This window comes from Rutidosis leptorrhynchoides, chromosome 11 (assembly GCF_046630445.1).
Source record: "Rutidosis leptorrhynchoides isolate AG116_Rl617_1_P2 chromosome 11, CSIRO_AGI_Rlap_v1, whole genome shotgun sequence".
Taxonomy (NCBI): Eukaryota; Viridiplantae; Streptophyta; class Magnoliopsida; order Asterales; family Asteraceae; genus Rutidosis; species Rutidosis leptorrhynchoides.
Window position 1 is genome coordinate 120,315,337 of NC_092343.1, and position 12,530 is coordinate 120,327,866.

Sequence of the window (12,530 nt, forward strand, 5' to 3'; positions counted from 1 at the left end):
GGGACGGTACTTCTCGTTCATCAAGTGCTTGAATGCTGACCACGGTAGTGCATACGCATCGTCTTGTCCCACTTGCTCTAGATAGGTATTCCACCATGTTAACGCAGAACCTGTGAAGGTATGCGTAGCGTACTTCACTTTGTCCTCTTCAATACACTTACTTATGGCAAACACCGATTCGACCTTCTCGGTCCATCGTTTCAATCCGATCGGTCCTTCGGTTCCATCAAATTCCAAAGGTTTGCAGGCAGTGAATTCTTTGTAGGTGCATCCTACACGATTTCATGTACTGCTAGATCCAAGGTTATTGATGGTATGTAGCGCAGCCGGTACTGCGGCTATGTTTGAAGCTAGAAAAATACGGAATTCCTCTTCATTCATATTCACGGTGTGTCGAGTAGTCGGTGCCATTTCCTTCAAAATAGTCAAATGGAACAAGTTAATCATACAGAATATTAAGAGTAGTTAATAGTATTTCATAGCATAATATGAACTCATTTATAAAAGCTTTTTCTTCATATTAGCGTTTTATAAGTTTAAATTCGGGTAGTACCTACCCGTTAAGTTCATACTTAGTAGCTAATATACAATTCAACTACTACAATTCTATATGAAAAACTGATTATAATAATATTTCGCGTTCTAACTTTTACACAATATTTTACAAACTTACAATACCGCTTATTTTACATATAGAATGAAATATAGCACCAAATAAATTTGATACAAGATGGTTGTGAAGATAATTCTAGCTAGTACACAAGTCGTTCAGCAAAGGCAATAAAGACACGTAATTCATACGTCCAGAAACAAGTCATGCATTCTGGTTTTACTAGGATTACTTCCCATCCTTGGTCTTGTGAAACATAACCGTTATGGCCGTTGTTAAGACAGCGTGTTGTAACATCGTCAAAGGGACGAGGGTTACGTAATGTCCAACAGTCCCGTAACAATCTAAAAACCTCATTTCTTACCCCAATTACCGACTCCGTCACTTGGGGGAACGTTTTGTTTAATAGTTGTAGCCCGATGTTCTTGTTCTCACTTTGGTGAGAAGCGAACATTACTAATCCGTAAGCATAACATGCTTCTTTATGTTGCATGTTAGCCGCTTTTTCTAAATCACGAAGTCCAATATTCGGATATATTGAGTCAAAATAATTTCTTAACCCATTGCGTAAAATAGCATTTGGGTTCCCCGCAATATATGCGTCAAAGTAAACACATCGTAACTTATGGATTTCCCAATGTGATATCCCCCATCTTTCGAACGAAAGCCTTTTATAAACCAAGGCATTCTTGGAACGTTCTTCGAATGTCTTACAAACTGATCTCGCCTTAAATAGTTGTGCCGAATAATTCTGACCGACTCTAGACAAGATTTCATCAATCATGTCTCCGGGTAGGTCTCTTAAAATATTGGGTTGTCTATCCATTTTGTGTTTTTATACTGTAAAATAGACAAGTGTTAGATTCATAAAAAAAATACTTATTAATACAAGCAATTTTTACATATATCATAAAGCATAAGCACACTATATTACATATATTACACCACACTAATACAACTATCTTATTCCGACTCGCTTGTTTCTTCTTCTTCGGTTTTGGTTCGTTTTGCCAAGTTTCTAGGGATATATGATGTTCCCCTAATACGAGCTGTCGTTTTCCACATTGGTTTAGAAAAACCTGGTGGTTTAGAGGTTCCCGGGTCATTGTTACAACTTAAGGACTTCGGGGGTTGACGATACATATAAAGTTCATCGGGGTTGGAATTAGATTTCTCTATTTTTATGCCCTTTCCCTTATTATTTTTCTTTTGCCTTTTTAAATTCAGTTGGGGTAATTTCTATAACATCATCGGAATTCTCATCGGAATCCGATTCATCGGAGAATTGGTAATCCTCCCAATATTTTGCTTCCTTGGCGGAAACACCACTGACCATAATTAACCTTGGTCGGTTGGTTGAGGATTTTCTTTTACTTAACCGTTTTATTATTTCCCCCATCGGTTCTATTTCTTCATCCGGTTCCGATTCTTCTTCCGGTTCCGACTCTTCTTCCGGTTCCGACTCTTCTTCCGGTTCCTCTTCGGGAACTTGTGAATCAGTCCACGAATCATTCCAATTTACATTTGACTCTTCATTATTATTAGGTGAGTCAATGGGACTTGTTCTAGAGGTAGACATCTATCAGATAATATCAAACGCGTTAAGAGATTAATATATCACATAATATTCACATGTTAAAAATATATAGTTTCCAACAAAATTTGTTAAGCAATCATTTTTCAAGTAAACACGGTCGAAGTCCAGACTCACTAATACATCCTAACAAACTCGATAAGACACACTAATGCAAAATTCTGGTTCTCTAAGACCAACGCTCGGATACCAACTGAAATGTCCCGTTCTTATTGATTAAAAACGTTCCATATTAATTGATTTTGTTGAGAGGTTTTGACCTCTATATGAGACGTTTTTCAAAGACTGCATTCATTTTAAAACAAACCATAACCTTTATTTCATCAATAAAGGTTTAAAAAGCTTTACGTAGATTATCAAATAATGATAATCTAAAATATCCTGTTTACACACGACCATTACATAATGGTTTACAATACAAATATGTTACAACAAAATAAGTTTCTTAAATGCAGTTTTTACACAATATCATACAAGCATGGACTCCAAATCTCGTCCTTATTTAAGTATGCGACAGCGGAAGCTCTTAATAATCACTTGAGAATAAACATGCTTAAAACGTCAACAAAAATGTTGGTGAGTTATAGGTTTAACCTATATATATCAAATCATAATAATAGACCACAAGATTTCATATTTCAATACACATCCCATACATAGAGATAAAAATCATTCATATGGTGAACACCTGGTAACCGACATTAACAAGATGCATATATAAGAATATCCCCATCATTCCGGGACACCCTTCGGATATGATATAAATTTCAAAGTACTAAAGCATCCGGTACTTTGGATGGGGTTTGTTAGGCCCAATAGATCTATCTTTAGGATTCGCGTCAATTAGGGTGTATGTTCCCTAATTCTTAGATTACCAGACTTAATAAAAAGGGGCATATTCGATTTTGATAATTCAACCATAGAATGTAGTTTCACGTACGTGTGTCTATTTTGTAAATCATTTATAAAACCTGCATGTATTCTCATCCCAAAAATATTAGATTTTAAAAGTGGGACTATAACTCACTTTCACAGATTTTTACTTCGTCGGGAAGTAAGACATGGCCACTGGTTGATTCACGAACCTATAACAATATATACAAATATATCAAAGTATGTTCAAAATATATTTACAACACTTTTAATATATTTTGATGTTTTAAGTTTATTAAGTCAGCTGTCCTCGTTAGTAACCTACAACTAGTTGTCCACAGTTAGATGTACAGAAATAAATCGATAAATATTATCTTGAATCAATCCACGACCCAGTGTATACGTATCTCAGTATTGATCACAACTCAAACTATATATATTTTGGAATCAACCTCACCCCTGTATAGTTAACTCCAACATTCACATATAGAGTGTCTATGGTTGTTCTGAAATATATATAGATGTGTCGACATGATAGGTCAAAACATTGTATACGTGTCTATGGTATCTCAAGATTACATAATATACAATACAAGTTGATTAAGTTATGGTTGGAATAGATTTGTTACCAATTTTCACGTAGCTAAAATGAGAAAAATTATCCAATCTTGTTTTACCCATAACTTCTTCATTTTAAATCCGTTTTGAGTGAATCAAATTGCTATGGTTTCATATTGAACTCTATTTTATGAATCTAAACAGAAAAAGTATAGGTTTATAGTCGGAAAAATAAGTTAAAAGTCGTTTTTGTAAAGGTAGTCATTTCAGTCGAAAGAACGACGTCTAGATGACCATTTTAGAAAACATACTTCCACTTTGAGTTTAACCATAATTTTTGGATATAGTTTCATGTTCATAATAAAAATCATTTTCTCAGAATAACAACTTTTAAATCAAAGTTTATCATAGTTTTTAATTAACTAACCCAAAACAGCCCGCGGTGTTACTACGACGGCGTAAATCCGGTTTTACGGTATTTTTCGTGTTTTCAGATTTTAAATCATTAAGTTAGCATATAATATAGATATAGAACATGTGTTTAGTTGATTTTAAAAGTCAAGTTAGAAGGATTAACTTTTTTTTTGCGAACAAGTTTAGAATTAACTAAACTATGTTCTAGTGATTACAAGTTTAAACCTTCGAATAAGATAGCTTTATATGTATGAATCGAATGATGTTATGAACATCATTACTACCTTAAGTTCCTTGGATAAACCTACTGGAAAAGAGAAAAATGGATCTAGTTTCAACGGATCCTTGGATGGCTCGAAGTTCTTGAAGCAGAATCATGACACGAAAACAAGTTCAAGTAAGATCATCACTTGAAATAAGATTGTTATAGTTATAGAAATTGAACCAAAGTTTAAATATGATTATTACCTTGTATTAGAATGATAACCTAATGTAAGAAACAAAGATTTCTTGAGGTTGGATGATCACCTTACAAGATTGGAAGTGAGCTAGCAAACTTGAAAGTATTCTTGATTTTATGTAACTAGAACTTGTAGAATTTATGAAGAACACTTAGAACTTGAAGATAGAACTTGAGAGAGATCAATTAGATGAAGAAAATTGAAGAATGAAAGTGTTTGTAGGTGTTTTTGGTCGTTGGTGTATGGATTAGATATAAAGGATATGTAATTTTGTTTTCATGTAAATAAGTCATGAATGATTACTCATATTTTTGTAATTTTATGAGATATTTCATGATAGTTGCCAAATGATGGTTCCCACATGTGTTAGGTGACTCACATGGGCTGCTAAGAGCTGATCATTGGAGTGTATATACCAATAGTACATACATCTAAAAGCTGTGTATTGTACGAGTACGAATACGGGTGCATACGAGTAGAATTGTTGATGAAACTGAACGAGGATGTAATTGTAAGCATTTTTGTTAAGTAGAAGTATTTTTATAAGTGTATTGAAGTCTTTCAAAAGTGTATAAATACATATTAAAACACTACATGTATATACATTTTAACTGAGTCGTTAAGTCATCGTTAGTCGTTACATGTAAGTGTTGTTTTGAAACCTTTAGGTTAACGATCTTGTTAAATGTTGTTAACCCAATGTTTATAATATCAAATGAGATTTTAAATTATTATATTATCATGATATTATCATGTATGAATATCTCTTAATATGATATATATACATTAAATGTCTTTACAACGATAATCGTTACATATATGTCTCGTTTAAAAATCATTAAGTTAGTAGTCTTGTTTTTACATATGTAGTTCATTGTTAATATACTTAATGATATGTTTACTTATCATAGTATCATGTTAACTATATATATATATATATATATATATATATATATATATATATATATATATATATATATATATATATATGTCATCATATAGTTTTTACAAGTTTTAACGTTCGTGAATCACCGGTCAACTTGGGTGGTCAATTGTCTATATGAAACATATTTCAATTAATCAAGTCTTAACAAGTTTGATTGTTTAACATGTTGGAAACATTTAATCATGTAAATATCAATCTCAATTAATATATATAAACATGAAAAAGTTCGGGTCACTACAGTAGTGATGAGTTCACGAAGAATTTAGGAGAGAGAGAGAGAAAGAAAATATGGAGGATGGTGGAAGATGGCGATTTGTCGCCGGTAGAGGTGGAAGGTGGCGGACGGTGGTTGTTCAAGGTAGTCCTTGGTGGTCATTTATGTTGGAGAAAAAAAATGGCCGACGGTTTTCAAAATTTAAGAAAGATGAAATGAAAATGTTTTCCCTTCTCTCTATGTGTGAATATGTAAATTATATATTTTTAAATATGTATACAAAAGTCAGTGGAAAGATTGAAAGGATCAAGTAACAAACACGGTAAAGCACAGTAGACCGTATAGTGAATTTCAAATAGTAGGCCGCATCTCTTTTGAATCTTTGTGCCGACAATTATCACGGATGACAATATCGTGTCCACTGCTAAATAATTAATATATAAAAGTGTTCCTAAAAATCTCATATTTTTAAATTAAAACCATTTATTTATTCTGGTCATTACCTGTTTGAAACCTGATCAAAAAGGTTAGAAAATTATTCATTTTCTGTTCCAATTTATATGTACGGAGTACTAATATTTAAACTTAAAAAGGTAAAAATACTTTTAACAAATCTAAAATCTTCGTAATCGATTTACAGTTCAACTTTTATTTTAATCCATCATAAACTTATATTAAATCTATATGAATGCTAACGAAATGTCAACCGAGTATTACTGACGTTTACTAATTAAGCTCGAAATCATTTATATTCCCTTCTATATATAAACAGTTTTAAAATAGCAAAGTTAATTACTAAAACAAATATATTATATATTTTTAAACAAATAGATTTAATATAACTTTATATATTTACAAGTAATATTTATATACATATTTATATATATCTATATATTCTATAGTTTCCATTAATCGCATTTTATTTTATTTATTACAATATAAATCCTAATAATCATATTATATAATATTCTAAATTATATTTCAAATTATAAATACCTATTTAAATATATATGTTATCTATTTACAAATAGTTGTTCGTGAATCGTCGAGAATGGTCGAAAGTCAAACGAATATATGAAACTGTTCAAAATATTTGTGACTCAACATTACAGACTTTGCTTATCGTGTCAAAATAATATAAAGATCAAGTTTAAATTTGGTTTGAAATTTCCGGGTCATCACAAGTTACAGGAGGTGAACGTATGAAAGGTGATGAACGTTTTGCTCGGTGCATTCACTGAATATCCTATTAGTTATAAAAATAAAAAATTATATAAGTTATCAAACTAATAGACTTTTCTGATTTTGCCCACGTTTCGAATAGCCAATAGATGCAGCAGGTAGCCAGGACCTTTTAAATCGGAAGCCCACAACTCGCCACTAACAAATCCAACTATTACTACGAACCATAAAATTTTGGGTGTCTATCAATTTAACCGCTTTAAATAATTTTTCGTCGAAATTTTGAAGATAAAATCTATGTCCTAAAAACTAGAGCGTCGAGAAATAAGAGGAAGAAAAAGAGTGCGTCGAAAAACGTCAAAAAATAAAAGGTCGAAAAATAATAATAAGAAAGTAAAGCTTCGAAACTTAAAAGTATAAAAATTAAATATTAAAAATTACGTCTAAAGGAATTAAAGCTTTAAAGGAATTCTATATCCAAAACGACAATAACTTAATTAGGCACTAAAATCTATTTAAAACTAAAGCGATAAGCGACGTAGTAAAATTCTAAAGCGCCTAAATCTTAATCTAAAGAAAAAGCACTTAAGGAATTTTACGGCAAAGCCTAAAAATCTAGAAATATAAAGTAACTACGGCAAGATACTAAGTTTAAAACTAATTACGAACGATAGATATACAATTTATGATTAAACGATTAAAAAGATACAAAATATAAAAATAAAACTTAAAGTTATAAAAATACAATTTTTATAAAAATATTATTTTTATATTATTATTTTATAAAAGTATTAATTTTATAATAAATAATACTAATTAAAACTTAAAATACAAACTTAATTAAAATTAAAACTAATTATTATTTAATTAAAACCCTAATCTATTAATTAATAATAATAATTATTAAACCGTAACCCTAATTGTTCGTACAAGGTTTCAGGCGTGTCAGAAGATACCATGCGGTTGCATGGGTTTAGAGCCTCATTCTCATGCGATCGCATGAGAGTGCAGGTTCAGATCAAAACAGGTTCAAATATGCAGGTTCAACACGTATTTTTTTCTGTTTTTAAATTATAGAAAATATAATATAACTTATCTAAAACTTAAAATATAAATTACTATTAGTTTTTATAACTCTTAAAAAAATAAACTTTTTTAAATTAAACACTTAAAAATACTATTAACTAGGAAGTTAACTCTGGAGATAAAATCAAATCTTCAAAACAAATCTTCTTAAATAACAAACATATCTCCAGAATATTCTATGACTTTGGCTTCAAGAAATCATCATACGTTTACTTCAGTAATTCCAGAGTCTGTACTTCAGACTCTAAATCTTCAGACTCTAAAACTGCAAAACACTTTTGACTCATCAGATTATTATTTCTATTTTTCCTAACATAGAGTTTGTATAGGAGGTTAGGATAAATGTATTTCGTGATTTTCCGTTAGAAGTTGAGTTGTTATGCAGATAAATAAGTTATCTGATACAATTATAATTATTATGTGTTTAGTAGTTAAATGCGAATGATTGTGAACTTAATTATATGATGTTGAGGCTGTTAATAGTGGTAAGTAAGTAAATGAATACTTTGAGAAGCTCAATTTTTTGAGCCTGTTGTTTCGAGCTGCAACACAAGTGTAGTTATTCATACATCGTGAGTTGCAATGGTGTTGCCATTGTGTAATGTATTATAAAACATTAGGAATCACATCAAATAGGATAGACTTGATAAAGCCATAGATAATGTTGTTGAGTGTATAACTGTACCTGTTTTAAGTTGTTGAGACTTGAGAGTCATAGGAGATATGATTGAAAATGTATCAGAGGTGGATATGTCTTGTGGTAGATTATTGATATACAATTGATACGTATCATTAGTTCGGTTGTTCCATCTGGCTAACCTTCCTGTTCGTCATTTGGTTCAATTTGATATGTAGTGAAATTATAGGGATTGAAGTGGCATGTGTTAACATGTTCAAGTCGATATGAAGGAAATGGTCTTTAAAATAGTTGGTGGAATACTGTGTTGAATTGGCTAACGTTGCTATATGAAAAAATCCTTTATGACTGTACCTTAAGAAACTATGTAGAGCTTGTTCACCCTTGCATGTTATTGGAGGTAGCAAGTGATTTGGAATTTTGGAACTCGATATACTAATTGACAGAAGAGTGTTTAGAGTATGTGTATTACAAATGCATTCTGGGATTACAACTGCATTTTGGATATACTAATTTGCCACGCATGTTTATAGAGATTAAAATAATGAAATGGACGAATATACCCTCACATGCGTGGCACATATGAGGTGGTAACTGTTAAATGTAGAAGGACGTTTGGTGTGGTTACTATCCACGTAAATCTCACAAAACTTAGGTACCAACGATGCAAAATTTAAACTTTAGGTATTGTGATGAAAATGGTTACAAACTACAGATATCAACAACGTGATTTTTTTCCCTTTTTACCCAAGAAAATGCTATTAGTGTCAGTAAAATTGAAGTTTTGTTGCTAAATTTAACCAAAAATGCATATACTATTATGAACATCTACAGTTCTAGCCTTCGTGGGTCACGAGGGAAGAGTGAAGTCATGCGGATGTTGTCAAGGTTACAGAAAGGCATCACAACATGCTCCAATCCAACTCCAAATCCACCTTGTGGTGGGGCGCCACACCTACAATAAACAAAGCAATTGTGTCATACCATATGCCCTCTTAAATTTACTGTCACCAATTAGATCATTATCAAGGTAACTTGTTTCATGGTTAAAGTTACAAATAAGCTATATACTTTTTCAAATTAATGTCCCGATGTCGGCTATATACACATTTCCGTCTCACTGTTGGCTATATACTTTCAAAAAGTGCACTCATATCAACAATTCGTTACCGGTTACCGGTACAACCGGTCAAAAATATGATGTGTAATATTTTTTGTTTTTAAAGGTGACTTGAACTAAATATAATTAAAGATTAAAGCTATAAATCGACTAATAGTTTATCTTTTGTTCCAATATAAACTATATAGTTCCTTTTTTTCCAATGTAAACTATAAATATGATGACACGTCATCAACTTCTTTGGTTGAAGGTTAAAAAAGTACATCTTTTAAAAGTATATAGCGGATAGTGAGACAGAAATTGGTATATAGCTAACAATGAGACTGAAATGCGTATATAACCGACATCGGGACATTTGAAAAAGTATATAGCCTATTTGTAGCTTTAACCCTAAATACAACTAAACATACGCGGTAACCTCTTATATATCATCTTATATGATGATATTGTTTTGATATCAATACCACATTCTTTTGCACGTGACTCCAAATGTTTTGGGATCCTGAAATAATCTCCTCTCCTAAACACGTGCATACGTATATACTACGTACATACATGCATACATGCATGCATGCATGCATACATACAAGTTCAAACATTAACCTTAAAATAAAACATGTTGTCAAAGTAGGTCACCTCTAATGAACACATCGAATGAGCAGCTATAAGCCTTATCATCAGCACAAGGCATGGTATAGAAAGGCCGAACTGCCAGAGGATATCGGTGCAATGTATAAAACTCTGTTCCATACCTACAATTATAAATAATACTAGTAACATAAAAACAAGATTTAATATTTAATAAAAATAATAATAGCGATAGTCAAAGTTGGAAAAGCTGACTTACTTTTCCAATACAAGTCTTCCTTAGACCATTCTCATCAGTCCGCCCTCACCTATGTCATACACCCATTTCCTCGAGGGCTCCAATGGCATTGTCCATGCCCTCCATCGCCCTCCATCGCCCTCACTGCCCTCGCCATACTTTTTTTCTTCCACAAGCACATTCCAGGACGGATAACCTTCTCTTTCTTCTTTATTTTGCTTAACAAACTTGTACATATTGTTATTGAAGTTGTACATTTATATATTTAATTAATTTTGTGGGGTATGTAATGAGAATGGAGTATGTCATGGTTAGTAGTGGTGTGTTATGGGAGTGTTATGGGAGGAAGTGTTGAGTAAGGTGGGGAGAGAAAGCTGATGTGGCGCTGAGGAAATGCCCATGACGGTGTCATGAATGGGAATGGTCTTAATGCTCTTTCAATTTCTGTGTTAAGATCCCCAAGTGGATCTACCATCCTGAAAAATAATAAGCATATGCATGTGGAGTGACTAATAAAACAAATTCTGATTCTTTTGTAAGTGTCAAACTGGGTTGACCCAAAAACTTAAGTTCATTCTTATATACATAAAATAGTGTTCAAAGATTATAATATGTGTTGTACAATTACACTCTCTACAGTTTCAAAATACTAACATAAGGTTTTAATGAAAGACCTAAGAGGTTTGTATGCAATATAAAAGGTTGACATCAAGACCCTTTGACCAATCGCGTAACCAACAATTTTGAATAAACATGAGTTTACCACTTGGATCCATTTGACAAAAAAACACAACCCGACTTGACCATGCATTCAAAACGTTCAACAATCCAAATCGCGATATCCACATATGTTGGTTAGTATCACTTTCACACATTAGTGAAGGATGTTATCTTCTTTACTAACCTTTGACATTTGATGTTGGAGCTAATCGGTTTGTGTATCCCACATCGGAAGTAGAAAGAAATAAATGTTTGTATATAAGCTTAGGAGAACCTCCCTCTATCACCAATTGGTTTTACAGAAAAGAGGGACTCTTGAGCTTATTCGATCCTACAAATGGTATCTGACCGGGTGGCAGTGACGGTTCATATCGGGGTGACTGTGGACGTGACCAGTAGAAACATAAAACAAAAAGACGGTCCACTAAATCCATTACCTATATAAAACCACATATCAAAATAATTAAAAAAAATTCCATGATTCAATTTGTCAAACATAAAAACAAAAAGACGTCCACTAAATCCATTTCCTATATAAAACCACATATCAAAATAATTAAAAAAAATTCTTCATATTCGCATATTGTATAAGTAATACAAAAAATAAAATCTTGAAACTTATACTCCGTACGTGTTAGTTGTCCATACCTCGAAATAATGCCTCTTAATCTCCATTTCCACATCAAGACTTGTGAACTCGCACAAATGCCTGTGTGTATATAAGTCTTCAGCTCTAAAAGCAGGACCCACCACAAAAACGCCGCTAAAATTACCGCCAAAACCACCATTAATAACCATTTGCTTGTGAAGCTGGGGCGATTGTGCCAAACAAGCAGGTTGACCCTTGTAGTCCAATTCGAAAACCGCTGCACCACCTTCACTAGCGCCTGCATTTATTTTGGTGCGAGGATTTAAAAAAAAATCTTCATTCAGCAGAAACTGCCTAAAAAACTGCAAAACATTTTTCAATATTTGTTATGTTAAAGATAATAAAGCTTACACACGAACATAAAAAAAAGAAAACACAAGTACATTAAGTAGCCAGAACGTCATACGTTTAGAACTTGTGAAACAAGGCGAACATCCAAAAACCGGTTGTTCTATCGGGTATCCTGATTAACACGAACAAGTTGCTTTCTGATCATGCATATTTTTACCATAGAGTTAATATGCTTGTTCAATACGCAAAAGGGGGTTTAAGGATCTTAGAACAAGGCTCTCCGGTCCGGCTGCCGTGAATAACCCTGGCCGACATGATGATGTCGGCGGGGTGGCCAAGTGATTAAGTC

General features: G+C 32.5%; 1 protein-coding gene across 1 annotated transcript; it reads right to left on the reverse strand.

The window, feature by feature from the left end:
- Positions 1 to 10,846: 10,846 nt before the first annotated feature.
- Positions 10,847 to 12,294, reverse strand: LOC139874904 (aspartate--tRNA ligase 1, cytoplasmic-like). The gene is made up of 4 exons (XM_071862294.1): positions 12,274 to 12,294; positions 11,890 to 12,192; positions 11,542 to 11,678; positions 10,847 to 10,997 (listed from the first exon to the last, which is right to left on the reverse strand). Exons 1-4 carry the CDS (start codon positions 12,292 to 12,294, stop codon positions 10,847 to 10,849), a joined length of 612 nt encoding a protein of 203 aa, XP_071718395.1.
- Between the last annotated feature and the right edge of the window lie 236 nt (positions 12,295 to 12,530).

Coding starts and splice junctions, on each gene's coding strand:
- LOC139874904 (XM_071862294.1), bottom strand. CDS start 12,294: ATGACGTTCTGGCTACTTAAT. Junction 11,679..11,889: donor TTAAGAGGCATTATTTCGAG/GTATGGACAACT, acceptor GGTTTTATATAG/GTAATGGATTTAGTGGACCG. Junction 10,998..11,541: donor CTCAAGAGTCCCTCTTTTCT/GTAAAACCAATT, acceptor ATTATTTTTCAG/GATGGTAGATCCACTTGGGG.